Source organism: Malania oleifera, chromosome 7 (genome assembly GCF_029873635.1).
Source record: "Malania oleifera isolate guangnan ecotype guangnan chromosome 7, ASM2987363v1, whole genome shotgun sequence".
Classification (NCBI taxonomy): domain Eukaryota; kingdom Viridiplantae; phylum Streptophyta; class Magnoliopsida; order Santalales; family Ximeniaceae; genus Malania; species Malania oleifera.
The window spans coordinates 34,956,061-34,971,979 of NC_080423.1; the positions used below are offsets into that span (position 1 = coordinate 34,956,061).

Below are 15,919 nucleotides of genomic sequence, written 5' to 3' on the forward strand. Positions count from 1 at the left end.
AGTCTGGGAGTAGGTGCAGTACCAGGTGGTGTAGGGCAATCTCATACTAAATATCTTGGTACACCGTAGCGATAGCAGACTCCTCTCTTTGCTCAATACTCTCCCAAGTGTCTCTTTCCACATGCCTGATAAGCTAGGTAGACCGGCATACCCTGAGTCTCACAACCTCTTGTCTCATGCCTCTGTCCCCTGCCATAGTTACCTCTCTTCCACTAGCTCCAACTAGATCCCTACTGATAGCCTGAAGGCGTGGACCTCTTCTTCTGTCCCTGCTCCTCTGCACCCATCCACTCACCAACCTCAGCCATAGCTGCTCTGTCTACTAACTTGGCAAAGTCTTGCACTTTCAACACTGCTACCTGCTTATAAATTTCTCGCCTCAAACCCCTTTCACAATGTCTCACTTTCTTTGCCTAATCAAGAATAATATACTAGGCAAAACTGGATAATTCTATGAACCTCGCCACGTACTGCTGGATTGACTACTGTCTCTACTTCAGATTCAAGAACTCCTCCATTTTGGCCTCCCTGATAGTGGCCAAAAAGTATCTGTTGAAGAACAAATCTTTAAACCAGCACTAAGTCATAACTATAGGCACCGCCCTCTGTTCCTTGACTTACTCGAAAAAAGAGCAACTCGGAAGCTAACCCAAGTATAGGAGTTTTGTCCTGTAATATTCAGCCCAAAGGCCAGATCGTCTCCTTATGGAATGCGGTTTAATCTCAAATTTTACATTTTTCCAATCAAAATTAAAAATTTACTGAACTCAGTTCAAATTCATGGTTTTTAAGATTGTTTTAGATTTACTTTGAAAAATTAAACAAACATGCAAATTAAACCCTAATTCTAGCATGCACTGAATTAAGAACAGAAACCCTACATCTAATTAGGTAGACATCGAAACACGCATTAAACTTTGGAATAAAAACTAAAGACGGTAACTTTAACATGTAACTAAAACACGTAATAATGAGACTCACACAAACACAAATGTGAACGATTAAAACCAAACCTTCAACAAAATCAAGAACTTGAACCAAAATCAAAATTTAAAGGCAATTAAGAATTCGAACAAAGAATTAAATCTTTAACGACTTGAATAGTAACTAGACACGATAAAAATATAAACTTTAATAAGACTTAACCCTAAACTAAATCGAGCTTCGACAAAAAATAAATAAATTTTAAAAAAGACAACTAATTTAATTTCTAAAAACAAAAACACCTTTTTTTCTTTTTGTATTTTATTCTCTTTTTTTTTTTTTAGAATCAAACCGGGATTTACTAAACTAATTAAATAATTTGAAACATTAAGTAAATCTCCAGTAGAATTTAACTAAGAGAAAATAAATAAACAATTAAACTTCAATAATAATAAAACACCCTAAATAATATTCAAAATCTAAAATTTCCAATAAACTCCAATAAAAATGTAACAATATTCAACTAATTAATTAACAATAATAAAAGAAAGAGAAAAGATGAGAGAGAGAGAGAGAGAGAGAGAGAGAGAGAGAGAGAGAGAGAGAGAGAGATGGTCGTGGAGATGGTGCTTCAATAGGGGGCTTTGCTATGGCCGTAGAGATGGTGTTGATGGTTTGGGTGGTTGCAGCAGATGAAGGTGGATGTGCTTGGCTGGTTTCGGCTGTGCTGTGGCTGGTAGTAGCTTTCAGCATCGCAACAAGGCTCGAGGATGATGGAGTTGTAGTGGCTGGAGGGCTTCTGGCAAAGGTGGTGGCTGCAAGTGGCCGCAGCAGTTGGGGCTTGGCTGGTGCATGGCTAGAGAGCTTATGGCAAAGGATGATGGAGTTGTAATGGCTGGAGGTCTTGGCTGGAGCAGCAGCTAGGGCTTGGAGCAATTGTAGTAGCGGTCTCGGGTGGTTGTCCAAGGCTGTGGATGAGGCTGCAGTGGCTAAGGGAGAGAGAGCTGAGAGAAGGAAGGAGGGAGGGTAAAAGACTGTGGGAGAGAAGGGAGATAAGAGAAAGGGAGACAGGGAAGAGAGTTATGTGCTTGAGAGAAGGAAGAGCCAATGAGAAAAGGAAGGAAGAAGAGAGGAACCAGGGGAAGAGAAGTGGGAAGAAGGGAAGAGAAGAGGGAGCTACGGGAGAGAGAGGGAGAAGGAGAGAATGAGAGTTTTAGAGAAAAGAAAAAAAAAAAAAAAAAAAGGGTGCGCTGGGACTAGTGAGAGAAAAGGAGAAAGGAAATATAAAAGAGGAAGGGGTGTGCCCTATCCACGAGCATACCCAGCAAGAAGACCCAACCCGACCTGCATGGCCGGGTCACATCAAGTTTCAATTTTTGTTTTATATATATTTTTCTTTTTTTTCCTCATTTTTCTCTCTGCAAACGAGGCCCGTTTTAACTCTCTTGGAGCCCATTTCTCTTGAAGTTCAAAACACAAAAATTGTAGATAATCTTCTCATATTTTTTCAGGATTTCAAATCGTCTCGATCAGAATTCGGATGGGAAAATTATGCGCAAATTACAAATTGATGCTGGTTTTAGCTCTTGGAAATTTTTCTGCGATAAAAAATTGCCAAAAATTCATAAATTGCTCAATAAAACCTAGAGATTATAAATATGACACTTTGTTAAAATATTGAGAGTAATTAGGCATTTAATTGAAAATAAAATCTTGAATGCTCGGATTAAAATGCCTAATTACACAATTTAAGTGTGTAATTATTCCTCCAATAATTTCACCACAATCCACCATCTTTCAGCCTCCCCAGTCAATTTATAGGTGGCAAATAAAATCCTCTGCTCCTTCGTACACTATAGCACTGCCAAAACTTTCTCTATCTCCTACATCTAATTTTCGGCGACTGCAGGATCTGCTCCTCCTGAAAATGCCGGAGGATTCATCTTATTGAATTTCTCTATTGTGCACCCATGGCCTATAGATGGGCCTCCCTGCTCTCTAGAGCTCTGTGCGATCTCAACCATAATCTGCTAATCCACACTGCGTAATACTCCATCTGAATCAGCACCTCCTACACCTGAGGGCCCTGTACCCTCACTACCGCTCGCATGAGCACTGTCACTACCCGGGTCCATCCTGAAAAGATAATAAACATAGCTTAGGGACCCCATCCTTATAATTTACATATCTAACCAAAACTCTTAGTATCCCTCTCTATTGACATCCTTATCTTAATTCAAGATTTAATTCTATATTTCAGAAACACAACCCGGCAATAGTTTACTATGGCTTTCTTGAAATCGTCACCACAGGAAAGACATAGAAACTACCACGGAAGTCCTGCCTCTAAACTGCAAAATAAAACCTCAAATCCTTTTTCCTATACTCTGGTATTGTTTATGCTGCACTCTAGAGTCTACAAAACCTAGAAACCTAGGCTCTGATACCAAACTGTAATGACCTACCTATTTTTTGATATAATTTTTTTTTTCTTTTCCACATCATAGCATACGTAATAATCTTACTAAGCTGTCATCGTAATCAACCTGAACCCATTGGTACGAGGGATATTTCTATCATAAAACTCTGATACCTAAGCAGCGGAAAACATAAAATCATATACATGCCATAAACACTAGGAACCATACTAGAGTTCTACTAAATCTATCATTTACATATACATACATTCATCCACAAAAAGACCAAAAGTACTCCTAGTGTCTCAACTCAAAAATCCATTTAACACTAGCTCATCCACTTACCCTATTAATAGGGTAGCTCAGTCCACTTCTACTGTTGCAGGGCTGTATCCGCCCTCCTACCTAGATTTCCTAAAATTTTTGTAATGCTGGGGTGAGACACCTCTCAGTAAGGGAGACAAATTAATATTAGTGTGTGGTTACATGAGTATTTTTCGTGATATGCATATAAACATTACATAATTCATAACTGGTATAACAATTGTAGTATATTTGAATAAAACATGGTTCATCATAACATAGCGTAACATACTAAATTTTTGTACTGAGAAATCATCTTATATAATCATATCATACTTGATTTATTACCTAGGATAGATAGTTAGTTAGCTGTCGTCATGTCTTACCCCCCACATGACAGGGTTGTGCCGCCCAAATGCGGGACCTAGCAATGGCTGGCTGACCATACTAGGTCAAACATAGGTATGTGTAAGTACGATGGGCCTGTTCCACCTGTACCGAACTACTAGGGGAACTATGACACTCCCATAAAGCCACATTGACTGCCATCTCTTACACTCTACATAAGATGTGTGGTAGCACTAACATATTCATAAACATATAGTTACGGTACCGTGCTTCATAAAACTGAACTAAACTATCCGGATTCTGATAACATATAATACATTCCATATTTAAACATAACTGTTTTGTAATTCAAAGTAATATCTGACATAAACATATTTCATGATTTCTTACACATCATACATAATCACGACATCAGTGTTGGCATAATTCATAACGTAAAATCACAACATTAACGCAGGCATATTTCATAACATAAGAATCACGACATTTACACCTTATAACATAATAAACATACATTCTTACATTACTTAACATAATCTTTAAAACATATTTCCTTTATTGTTTTTTAGGGTTTTCCTGAAAAACTGTTATAACACACTTATTTAGGAAAACTCATAATATTTCAATATAGCATAATTTTCATGGAAATATTATACTCAAGCCATAAAAATGTACATAACCTTATAAACTCATAATTAATTCTGAAATTACATTTCCTGTACATTATTTAATATACATTCTTACATTATTTAACATAATCTTTAAAACATATTTCCTATACTGTTTTTTAGGGTTTTCCTGAAAACTGCTATAACATACTTATTTGAGAAAACTCATAATATTTCAATATAGCATAATTTTCATGAAAATATTATACTCATGCCACACAAATGTACATAGCCTTATAAACTCATAATTAATTTTAAAATCACATTTCCACATAAAATTTGTTAAAATCATTTCCTTGTTCAATAAGAGTATTCCCAAACATAATTCTATATCATATATTTTCCTGAAAATAAATGTTGTTTAATTCATAATAATTTTATGAAAAATACAGACTTAATTTATCTTCTTACCTGATTTGCTGAGAAGCCCACAAAATACTCCAAACTTACACTCGTATGTTCCCTAGATTAACACCCTGAAATTGCATTTTCCCTAACCAAACTTCAGTATAATACTATCTAAAATATTTTCCTTAGTCCAAAAACACCAAATAACTTATAAAATTCAAAATACCCAACTTACCTAGATTTTGGGATAGTGCCCAAGTTGGCCTAACTAACGAACTACTCCAGCAGATTTGAAGAGAATCTTCTCAGGAGTGGCGTGACAGCTTCCGATCGTCAAACCGAAAAAAATCGGAGCCAAAAATCAAGAGAGAAGGTAGAGGGGATAAGAATTTAGAGAGAGAAAGACTCTTTTTGCATGAATTTCATTGAAAAACCTGAGTTTGACATATTTATACAAGCAACTTCGTCGACGAGACACGTCACCTCATCGACGAGCCTATGAAGGGAGTTCATCAACGAGTTTCAGGCCCTCAAATCAGCCCTCTCGGTAATGTCTTGTCGATGAGACACGCGTCCCCGTTGATGAGTCCAAGAGGCTTGCTCGTCTGCGAGCACTCTGCACTTGTCAACGAGACCCTGCTGAAACCCCTTTTAAAATTTCTTTTCTCTCCTTTCTTTTATTATTTAATTACTATAATTCTTCGGGTCTCTACATTACATGCCTATGATTTAGTTTATTTTGAGTGCTTAGGTACCTAAGGTTTTGATGATCAGAAAAGAGTACAAACTCCTGTGGGAGTAAGTAATGTCTCTAGTGCCTTAAGGATTGGACCACAACATAGAATTCCTTATCATAGGTAGAGCAATGGTGCTTAGCATCATTCAACTTTTCGCTGAAGAAGGCAACATGATGACCCTTTTGACTTAACACTCCTCCTATGCCAACACCAGAAGCATCACAAGCTACTTCAAAAAGTTTTAAAAAATTAGGGAGGTGTAGCACATGGGCTTTCGTCATCCGGTCCTTAATGTCTGAGAAGGCTTTAGTTGCGGCTTTGGGCCACACAAACTCTCCTGTATTAAGACAATTTGTAATGGGTGCCATGATAGTACTGAAATTCCTAATGATTCTTCTATAAAATGTGGCTAACCCATGAAAACTTCGTGCTTCATGAATATTTCTGGGAGTAAGCCAATTCATGGAGTATGCCAATTTTTGATAGCCTTGACCTTCTCAAGGTCAACAGAAACTTTGTTCTTAGATACAACATATCCTAGAAAGATTATCTGAGGAGTCATGAAGGTGTGCTTTTTCAAATTTGCATACAACTTCTATTCTCTTAGAACTTTAAACACACTTCTTAAGTGATCTAGGTGCTCTTTCCTTGTTTGACTATGAATCAAGATGTTGTCAAAGTAGACAACAAGGAAATGCCCAATGAAGGGTCTCAAAATCCGAGTCATCAATCTCATGAAGGTGCTTAGTGCATTGGTAAAACCAAATGACATTACTAACCATTCGTACAAGCCATCTTTAGTCTTAAATGCAATCTTCCATTCATCTCCAGGTTTGATTCTAATATGGTGGTATCCACTCTTAAGATCAATTTTAGAAAAAGATCTTGGAACCAACCATTTGATCCAACATGTCATCCAACCTAGGTATGGAAAATCTATATTTGACTGTGATTTTATTAATGACTCGACTATCAATGCACATTCTCCAAGTTCCATCTTTTTTTGGAGTAAGAAGGGTGGGACATGCACATAGGCTCACGCTTTCCTAAATAAATCCCTTACTTCTCAACTCTTCCATTTGCCTCTTCAATTCCTTGCGTTCTTTAGGATTCATCCTATAGTGAGGCAAATTAGGTAAAGATGATCCTAGAACAAGATTTATAGCATGCTAAATATCTCTCATAGGAGGTAGTTCATTTAGAGATTCAGAGATAAGATCATTAAACTCAACAAGTATAGGTGACACTTCTTGTGGTATCTCATGTTCAAGAGTAGAGGAGTCACTTTCCTTGGTTACCATGACATAGACAACTTGTGTCTCCTTACTCTCTTGCTCAAATTGCTTCTTGCCAAGAACATACAAAGAAATTCCAACCTTCTCTCTTCTTTTCAAGTTTTTCCTTTTCCTTGTCTTGTTTGTCCTTCTTGGGCTCTAGAGGACTCAAAACAATCTTCTTTCCATTACATCTAAAAGTATAGTGTTGGCTCTACCATTATGTGATACATCAAGATCATACAACCAAGGTCTTCCTAATAGAATATGGGCAATATCCATGGGAAGGACGTCACACCAGATTTCTTCTTCATAGTCCACAATCTTGATAAGGACTAGACACCTATGGCTTATGGGCATGGTTATTTCATTTACCCAAGCAACCTTATATGGATTGGGATGGGCTTCAACTTTCAATCCCAATTTTTTCGAAGCTTATTTTGAGATCACATTCATGTAGCTTCCACCATCCATGATCATCTTGCAACTTTTATTTCCACACTTGATATAAGTATGAAAAATAGAAGTTCGACGCCAATCCTCTTGTTCTTGAGGGGTCACCATGATACATCGCATAACATTTACAGTAGGATTTTCTTCTTCTTCCATGGATAACTCATCCTTACTAGCTACTTCTTCGGGGATATAAGGATGTTCCTCTCCAGACTCTTCTTCTTTATCCTCCCTTTCAATTGCTAAGTTCCTAGTGGGGCATTGCTTAGCAAAGTGGCTTTTTTTATGACACTTGTAGCACACATCATTTCCAAAAATTTGTTTAGAGGACCCATTCATAGGAGCCTTTCCTTTGTCCAAAGGCTGCTGGACAGTGGGATTGCTACCTCTTGAAGTGACTTGACCCGTGTTGGTAGGTCTAGTCCTCTCATAAGATGTGGCTTTTCTCTCGTAAGTGTCATTGAAGGTGTTTCCAAATTTTCTTCCCATTTTATTTGTACTCATCTTCTCATAATCATGTGTTAAGTTAAAGGCATGCTCAAGGGAGTTAATGTGATGAGGAAACAATTCTTTCCTAAGTTCAAGTTTTAAGCCAATCCTAAACCAAGAAATCTATTGGCTAATGCTCTCTTGTACTCCACATCTACTAGACAACTCATCAAACTTGCTTATATACTTAGTCACACTCATACTACCTTGTCTAAGGCTATAAAGCTGATCCATGAGACGTTCCTTGTAAGAAATTGAGACATATTTTTCTATCAGTATTTCTTTCATCAAGTCCCAATGTTCTATGGGTCCATGACGTAGGTGAGCTTCTTGTCTTTCGACATTTACCCAATGAAGCTTAGCTTGCTTGGTTAGTCTCATTTTTGCAAACCTCACTCGGTGTGGGTCATGCATCTTATACCAATCAAAGTATAAATCCATTTCAGCTAACCAATCCTAAAATTTTTTTGGATCCATTTAACCATCATATGTAGGGGCTTCAATTTTTACTCTCTTCATTACATCCATTTCTCAGTCATGATTTTCCATATGGTATGATTTCCTTGGTTGGAATTCCTCTTTATCATAATCCTCTTCATCCCAATGTGGAGCATAAGGGTCATGACGCTGGAATCTTCTGGGAGCATTTGGTTTTGGTGGGGGATGAGAGCAGGAAGTCGTTCTAGAGGTGATGTCCTTTCTCTTAGAAGGTTGTTTGGTTCCATAGAATGGTGGGAAACAAGCTTATTGTCAACCTCAAGGGGCTGTCCTAGATTTTCTAGAGGTGGGTTAGGAACAGCCTCTCAATTCTGGCAAAGGCATTAGTTAAGTCTTGAGTTAAGACTTGAACTTGGGCTTGAAGGTCATCTAAAAGGTTATCATGGTCCATATCAGTTCTACAACCTTGATAGTGGTTCCTAGATCTGGTTGCCATCAAAACATAACAACTCAAGGGAAAAAGACTCGTAGATAAGGAAGGGAATTTTTGGGAGGACCAATTCGGCCGAGAGTAGTGGACTTTGAGGGTTCGCCTAACTAACCTAGGCTCTGATACTAAGGTGATGTAGGATGGGTAAGGGTGGACTAGTCCTATGGTCTAACCCTCATAAGCACATACATTTGAAACACTTTAAATTAAGAATCTAATTACTCAAACATAAACACCATAAATCATGTTATATTTCACATATTCAAGGATTTTGAAAAGGTGTATGATGTTGTTAAAAAAAAAAGTTCCAAGAGTTCTTTCACAAAGGAATCAAGTTAAATGCAATAAATATGTTATTCAAAATTTCAAGAATTTAAGTTCTATTGTTAGCAAGCAATATTCTCACAAATGATTTTAAACTAGCAAGTATCAATATTACAATCTATGGATTCAAAGGGCTTATTAAATATGGAATTTCATATTTCCAGCAATGCAATGGAGTGATGGTGGCTGTGTGGGGATATGAAAGTGCTAGCCATGTGGGTGTATTTGGGTGGAGGTCATGTGGGGTAAGAGGGAGGTGATGAAGATAGAGTCACTGGATAGATGGTAGTCTTTCACCACCTGATTTCCGGAGAGAATGCATAGCCTCACACTGCACAATCAAAATGATTGGACAAAGCTAACAAGCTTTAGCAAAGGAATTTCCTTTCAATGTTTCAATATTCAAACTTAGCTTTTGTTCTTACAATGAAGGGATATATATAGCTAGCATGAGGGGAACAAAGCATTAAACAACTAACAATTCCCACAGAAGCATGGGAGACACAAATAATAAAGACACCAACTTATTAGACAGATTAATAACTCTTATAAGTTACTAACAAAATAAATGCTCCAACTTTCTAGATATAATAAATACTAACACAACTTATTAAGACATGCACATGCAAGCAAGCAAGTTGTCTTGCATGATTACAAACTAAATATAGCATAAGACAAAAAGGAGGCCCAATCCATGTGGGGCCTATTGGAGCCGTGTAGGACCCACAAGATCGTGTGGGGCTTACGTGGGTCTTCTTGCTTTAATACTTCACTTGGATCTTCTCATACCGAAAGTCTTCAAGTATGGTTTTCCATTAATTTCATGGGTTCCTGCAAAAACAGTTATGGATTAAAGTGAGCATCTAGAGGTCGTCCATGTGTCACCGTGTCAACAATAGAAATGGGTAAGGCCTGCTGATCCCCAACATTCCTCTTATGAAGTTCCTTTATTCAATGCTCACCCATACGCCCTAACCACATATGCCACAAAACAGTATTACATGACTCAGAATCTATGGTTGCAGCTCCACCTACAATTGTAGTACCCATTAGTACATAGATATTTCCCACTAACTTTTGCCCCTTCATCACCATTACAATGTCATTACACACCTTCATAACCCCACTTTCATACTTGTAACTAAACTCGTTACAATCCAAAATGCCTAATGAAATTAAATTCTTCTGTAGATCTGGTATGTGCCTTACATCACATAATGTTCTCATAACACCATCATAAATTTTAATTATGACATTTCGTATTCCAACTATTTTGCATGAAACATCATTTTTCATCAAAGCATAACCAGAATTAACTAACTTGTAGGTACTAAACCATTCTTTATTTGGTGCCATGTGATAAGAGTACGCTAAATTTAGGATCCAAGAATCCGTGAGGCAATCTGATCTCCTGGTGAAACAGAAAGCATACCACCGTCACCACTTTTCGAATCTCCCTCGTTTACTACATTCATAGATTTTGAAGAACCCCCTTGATTTTCTGCATTCCCTTTCTTCCTTTTTGTACACTCTGATTTTATGTGCCCCTTTTTCTCGCACTTAAAAGATATAATGTCCTTCTTCTTCTTGGACTGTGATCAAGACTTATTACTACTTTATTTGTTCCGGAACTTGCTTCTCCCACGTTCCTGGTTACCCTTTACCACAAGCCTTTCACCTTGCAAAATTTCATCGCTGGCTTTCTTCCTCTGATAAAAACCCAAGAGAGTGCTTGTTACCTCTTCCAAATGCAGGGTTTCTTTGCCTAATGTCAAAGTAGTAACCATATTTTGATATGTATGAGATGCTGGTAAAGAATTTAATAGCATCAACGCCTTGTCTTCTTCCTCAAACTTCATATCAACTTGCATCAAATCACTGATTATTTGATTGAATACGTTGATATGTTGGTTCAAATTCGAACCCTCCACCATCTTAAGCCAGTACAACTTCTGCTTAAGATACAATTTGTTCGTTAGAGACTTAAACATATACCAACTTTCAAGTTTCTGCTAAACAATAGCAGGAGATTCCTCATCCATGATGTGATATAGCACGTCATCAGCCAGACAAAGTCTTATAGTTGCCACAACCTTCGCTTCCAATTCCTTCCAACTTGTTTCATCCATGCCTTCCGGTTGACCTCTGTGTAATGCCTTCACCATACCTTACTACACTAACAGATCCTTAACCTTTCTATGCCATAGTTCAAAGTTTCCTGTTCCATTAAACTTAAAAACATCAAACTTTGCAAAAACAAACAAAAAAAATTCCAGAAGCCATTACAACAATGCTCTGATACCAATTAGTTGTGCAAATCAATATGCAGCGAAAACAAACAATCTCACAATGCAACACTTAACTGTGAAATATGTAGAAAACACAATCACACGAATTATAATGAAAGCAATAAAATAATGACACAGAATTACGTGGTTCGGCAATGCCTACATCGACGAGAGCAAACGACAATGAATTTTTACTATCTCGTGTCTAAAGACATTGAGTTACATCATACAACATGTATATATAACCCTCCTAGAGGTTTTCCCCCTGAAACCCAACCTATATTTATTTGATGCACATCTAGGATTGTATACAGTTTGGTGTAGTTCGGTTTTGGCCAGAACCAAAAACCGAACCAAAATTTTTGGTTTTCAAATTTTCGAACCAAAACCGAAACCGAACCGAAATTATGCTTTAATTGAAAACCAAAAATGTGGTGGTTCGGTTGCAGTTTTTCGGTTTTAAACCAATTTTTTTTTACAAAAAAAAAAATAACCTTTATTTTTCATAAAGTTGTTGAAAATTTATTGAGCATTTTAATTTTTTATAGGGACTCATAATTTTAACAAAATAAAATCTGTTGGGCACATTTAACAAAAATAACCTTTATTTTTCATAAAGTTCTTAAAAATTTATTGAGGATTTTTATTTTCTATAGTGGCTATATGGCTATATTGCATGCTATATTTTTACTAGCCATATTATATATATATCTTATATAAATCGGTTTTTCAATTTTTTTCGATTCGGTTTCAACATAAAATCGAAACTGAACATTTTTTATTTTTGAAAACTGCAACTGAAATCGAAAACCGAAAAATTGAACCATTTATGGTTTCGGTTCGATTTTTTGATTTTTCGGTAGTTTTTGTACACCCCTATGGGCAGCGAAAACAAACAATCTCACAATGCTGCAATTAACTATGAATTATACAGAAAATACAATCATGCAAATTATAATGACAGCAAAAAAAATAATGACTCGAAGAATTACGTGGTTTGACAATGCCTACATCCACGGAAGCAAACAATAGTGAATATTTACTATCTTTGTGTCCAAAGACACTGAGTTGGATCATACAACATGTATATATATAACCTTCAAAGAGGGTTTCCCCTCAAAACACAACCTATAAAACTTTCCAATTCAAAATTTGAAAACTAGCGCTGAGTAACCGAGCAAAACCGTCAACGGTTTCAGACATATTGTTGACGGTTTGAAGCCCAGACCAAGTAGTCGATGTAACATCACAAAAAATAGTCGACTGTTTCTGTACCTAGCAAAACCCTTAACGGTTTGCTCCTGCAAACCAGCATTTGTTGTTTTCTACCATGTTTTCTCTTTGTACATGCATCTCATTCAACATATGAGTCACATTATTATAACAAATAAAACCATAAATTTGTTAACTAACGAACTTGACGCCATTCTGAATTTTCAACACAAATTAAGATTTTTAAATTTTCAATTAAACTAATATTTCTTTTCTAAAAAAATGAAAAATTAAATTAACCTCATGTAATTATTATTTTTTTACAAAAATAAATTTTAACTGCAACATAAAAAAATTTCAGCACAATAATAAATATTATGATTAAATCACAATAATATCAAACAATTATTATTTCATATATATAAACCTTTATCTCACAAAAATATATTAATGTAAATATACCATAACCATAAACATACCTCAATATCAAATAAAATGAATGTACAAAATCAAAGCAAAAATTGCAAATAATGGGAAAACATTCACTGACAACATGGTCATTGACTCTTGAAAGAGAGCAGTTGGAAGAGTAAATTACTGAAAACGTTCACCTAGCAGTTGAAGATGGTGAGGGAAAAGAAGAAGAAAGGAGAATGGATGAATGGCAAGTGGAAGGGAAAAGGAGAGGGAAGGAGAATAAATAGAATATCGAGGTGGGGGTAGAGGGGGCATGTAGGGAAGGGAGTGCACAAGGGTTGGAAAGCCATTAAAATTTGCATGTCATAATCAACTTTTTGCTTTCACCCTTTTTTTTTTTTTTTTTTTGCGTACTGGCCTCGGGGAGGGGGTGCGGCACCGGCAGTCACTGAACTAATTTTTGGAAAGTTGGTTCTGACTTTCAGCTTTGTTTTTTTATTTTCCTTTTCCACCTCAAGAAGAGAGAGCGGGCAAAGGTGTAGCGAAAGACAAAACTTACTTTTGAAAAGTCGGTTATGTCACATTTTGTTTTTTTATTTTTTTTTCATACTAAATTGACTTTTAGAAAGTTGGTTGAGCTCAAATTTGTGAATATTGTTTCTTCTGTTGGGATTTGTCCCACATCGATTGTGGAAGGGGTTTGGCGGTCAATTATTAAGTGTGAGGGAAAACCTCACCCTATGAGCTAGCTTTTGGGGTTGAGAAGGTCCAAGACCACCCAACACTGGTATCAGAGCCTATGGTTTCTCCCTGGGCTGTTGGGCATGTGGTGCTGCCAATTTGGTGAGTCCAATTCGTGCAGAGTTTGGAGTCCAATCCCAATTCGTGAGGAGTTTGGAACCCGACGTGTGAGAGGGAGATTATTGGGGTTTGTCCCACATTGGTTGTAGAAGGGGTTTGGTGGTCAGTTATTAAGTGTAAGAGAAAACCTCACCCAATGAACTAACTTTTGGGATTGAGAAAGGCCCAAGACCATCCAACATTTTCTATCTAATAATTGTATACATTTTAAAAAATATATATATTTTCATAAAAAAACTCATTCAAGATTGGCTACTTCTTATTTTTTGTTGTATGACTCAAATCCACGTGGACAGATATTGAATGGGAAAAAAACTTTCCTATATGAATAGTGGAATGGCTGGCTGGCTGCTGTTGCTTGCGGCTTTGTTTGGATTCTCGGAAAAAGCTAAAATAATAACTAGAGAAGCAAAAGAGCATGCGTATTTAAATGAAAGGGCTTAAAACTTTGGAATTGGGAGGCAGGAAGGCAGGCTTTTGAGCTTTGAAATTATAACAAATAGCAGGGCCGGCCACTTCCCATTAATACTTTACACGCCCTTTGCTCCTCTCGCCCACGTTTGAAATTGAAATGACACCGCTTCGCTTGGGACCACTTCTAATTTTTTTCACCAGGTGGGCGAGTGCAGACTTTATTGTTAATATTATGCAAGCCTGCAGGCAGGCGTGTCTTAAGAAAGATTCCATTTCAAATGATTTTCTTTAACAAGGAAAAAAGGTGGAAACCGCAGCTTTCAAATCGAAGGAGGACACTTGTTTTTTTCATTTTTTATTTATGGGTTGTAGGAGTGAGGTCCAAATACGTAACGAGGGAAATTTGGGGGAGCAATGGGGATGAGGATGAGGATGAGAAGCCCAAACAGGATTCTTCTTCCTCCCTTTCGTTTACGATGAAACTCACGTCCTTTTTCTCCTTCTGTTTCTGTTATCCATTTTCCCATCGTCCTTCCTTTTTCTCCTTCCGTTTCTGTTATCCATTTTCCCATCCTTCCTTTTTCTCCTTCCGTTTCTGTTATCCATTTTCCCATCTTTCTTTCGTGCTTTTCTTTTCCCAAAACACTTTCCTTGCTCCCCCGGAGTTCGTTCTCAGCATCTCTCTCATGTTGCCTTTGGGTCTCGCAAAATGTTTATTCTCACAAATAAAATTATCCGTCATTCTATAAGAATTTTTGACTCGCAAACAAAAAAGAATTACTGATTCAAAACATAAAAAAAGAGTGATTCTCTTCAATTTAACATGAAAATGTTTATTTCATCCCATTGAATGAAACAATACAAACTTTTACTTTATCGCCATACATTTTTTAATTTTATTTTCACTTTTTTTTTGTTTTGGTAACTGGTTTTACACAAGCAGAGAGAGACTGCGTGCGAGTATCTTTTACCAGCGTCTGAATCCCTCACCATTGACAAATATTACATGGCTGGATCTCCCAACATTAAAAGCCTGTAAAACTTGAAATTTAGGTCTTGAATTTGATAAAATAATAATAATTTAAATTTTTTAAAAATATATATAGTACAAAATTATATTAGATTTTGTTCAAATCCATCCAAACATTCAAAATTCATGCTCTCAAGCACAATGTTAACATAGCTTAATATTACATTTTATTTAAATTCAAACAAATTCAAATTCAAATCTCAAACTTTATGCTACAAAATGAAGCAGTAAAAGAAACTATGAGATGTAAAGCCCCTTGAATTGTGTGTAGAAAGAGAGAGGGGTTCAAATTACAATCGCTGTGTTTCACCTTCTCAAAATTTATTATTTTTTAAGAAATAATAGAGTAGAAAAGATAATGAGAATCAACAGAAAAATGTTTAAATTTTTAAACAAAAAATAATTTATTAAATTATTTATACATCCTTAATTTATAAATATTGTAATTATAAGATACTATGTAAATTGAGAGTACTTTTAAAAG

At 36.4% G+C, this 15,919-nt stretch overlaps 1 protein-coding gene across 1 annotated transcript; it reads right to left on the reverse strand.

The window, feature by feature from the left end:
• Nucleotides 1–7,454: 7,454 nt before the first annotated feature.
• Nucleotides 7,455–7,961, reverse strand: LOC131160807 (uncharacterized). The gene has a single exon (XM_058116689.1). It carries the CDS (start codon nt 7,959–7,961, stop codon nt 7,455–7,457), a length of 507 nt encoding a protein of 168 aa, XP_057972672.1.
• Nucleotides 7,962–15,919: the final 7,958 nt, after the last annotated feature.

Bases quoted from the DNA above. Each gene is read 5' to 3' on its own strand.
- LOC131160807 (XM_058116689.1), bottom strand. From the start codon at position 7,961: ATGGGAAGAAAATTTGGAAACACCTTCAATGACACTTACGAGAGAAAA.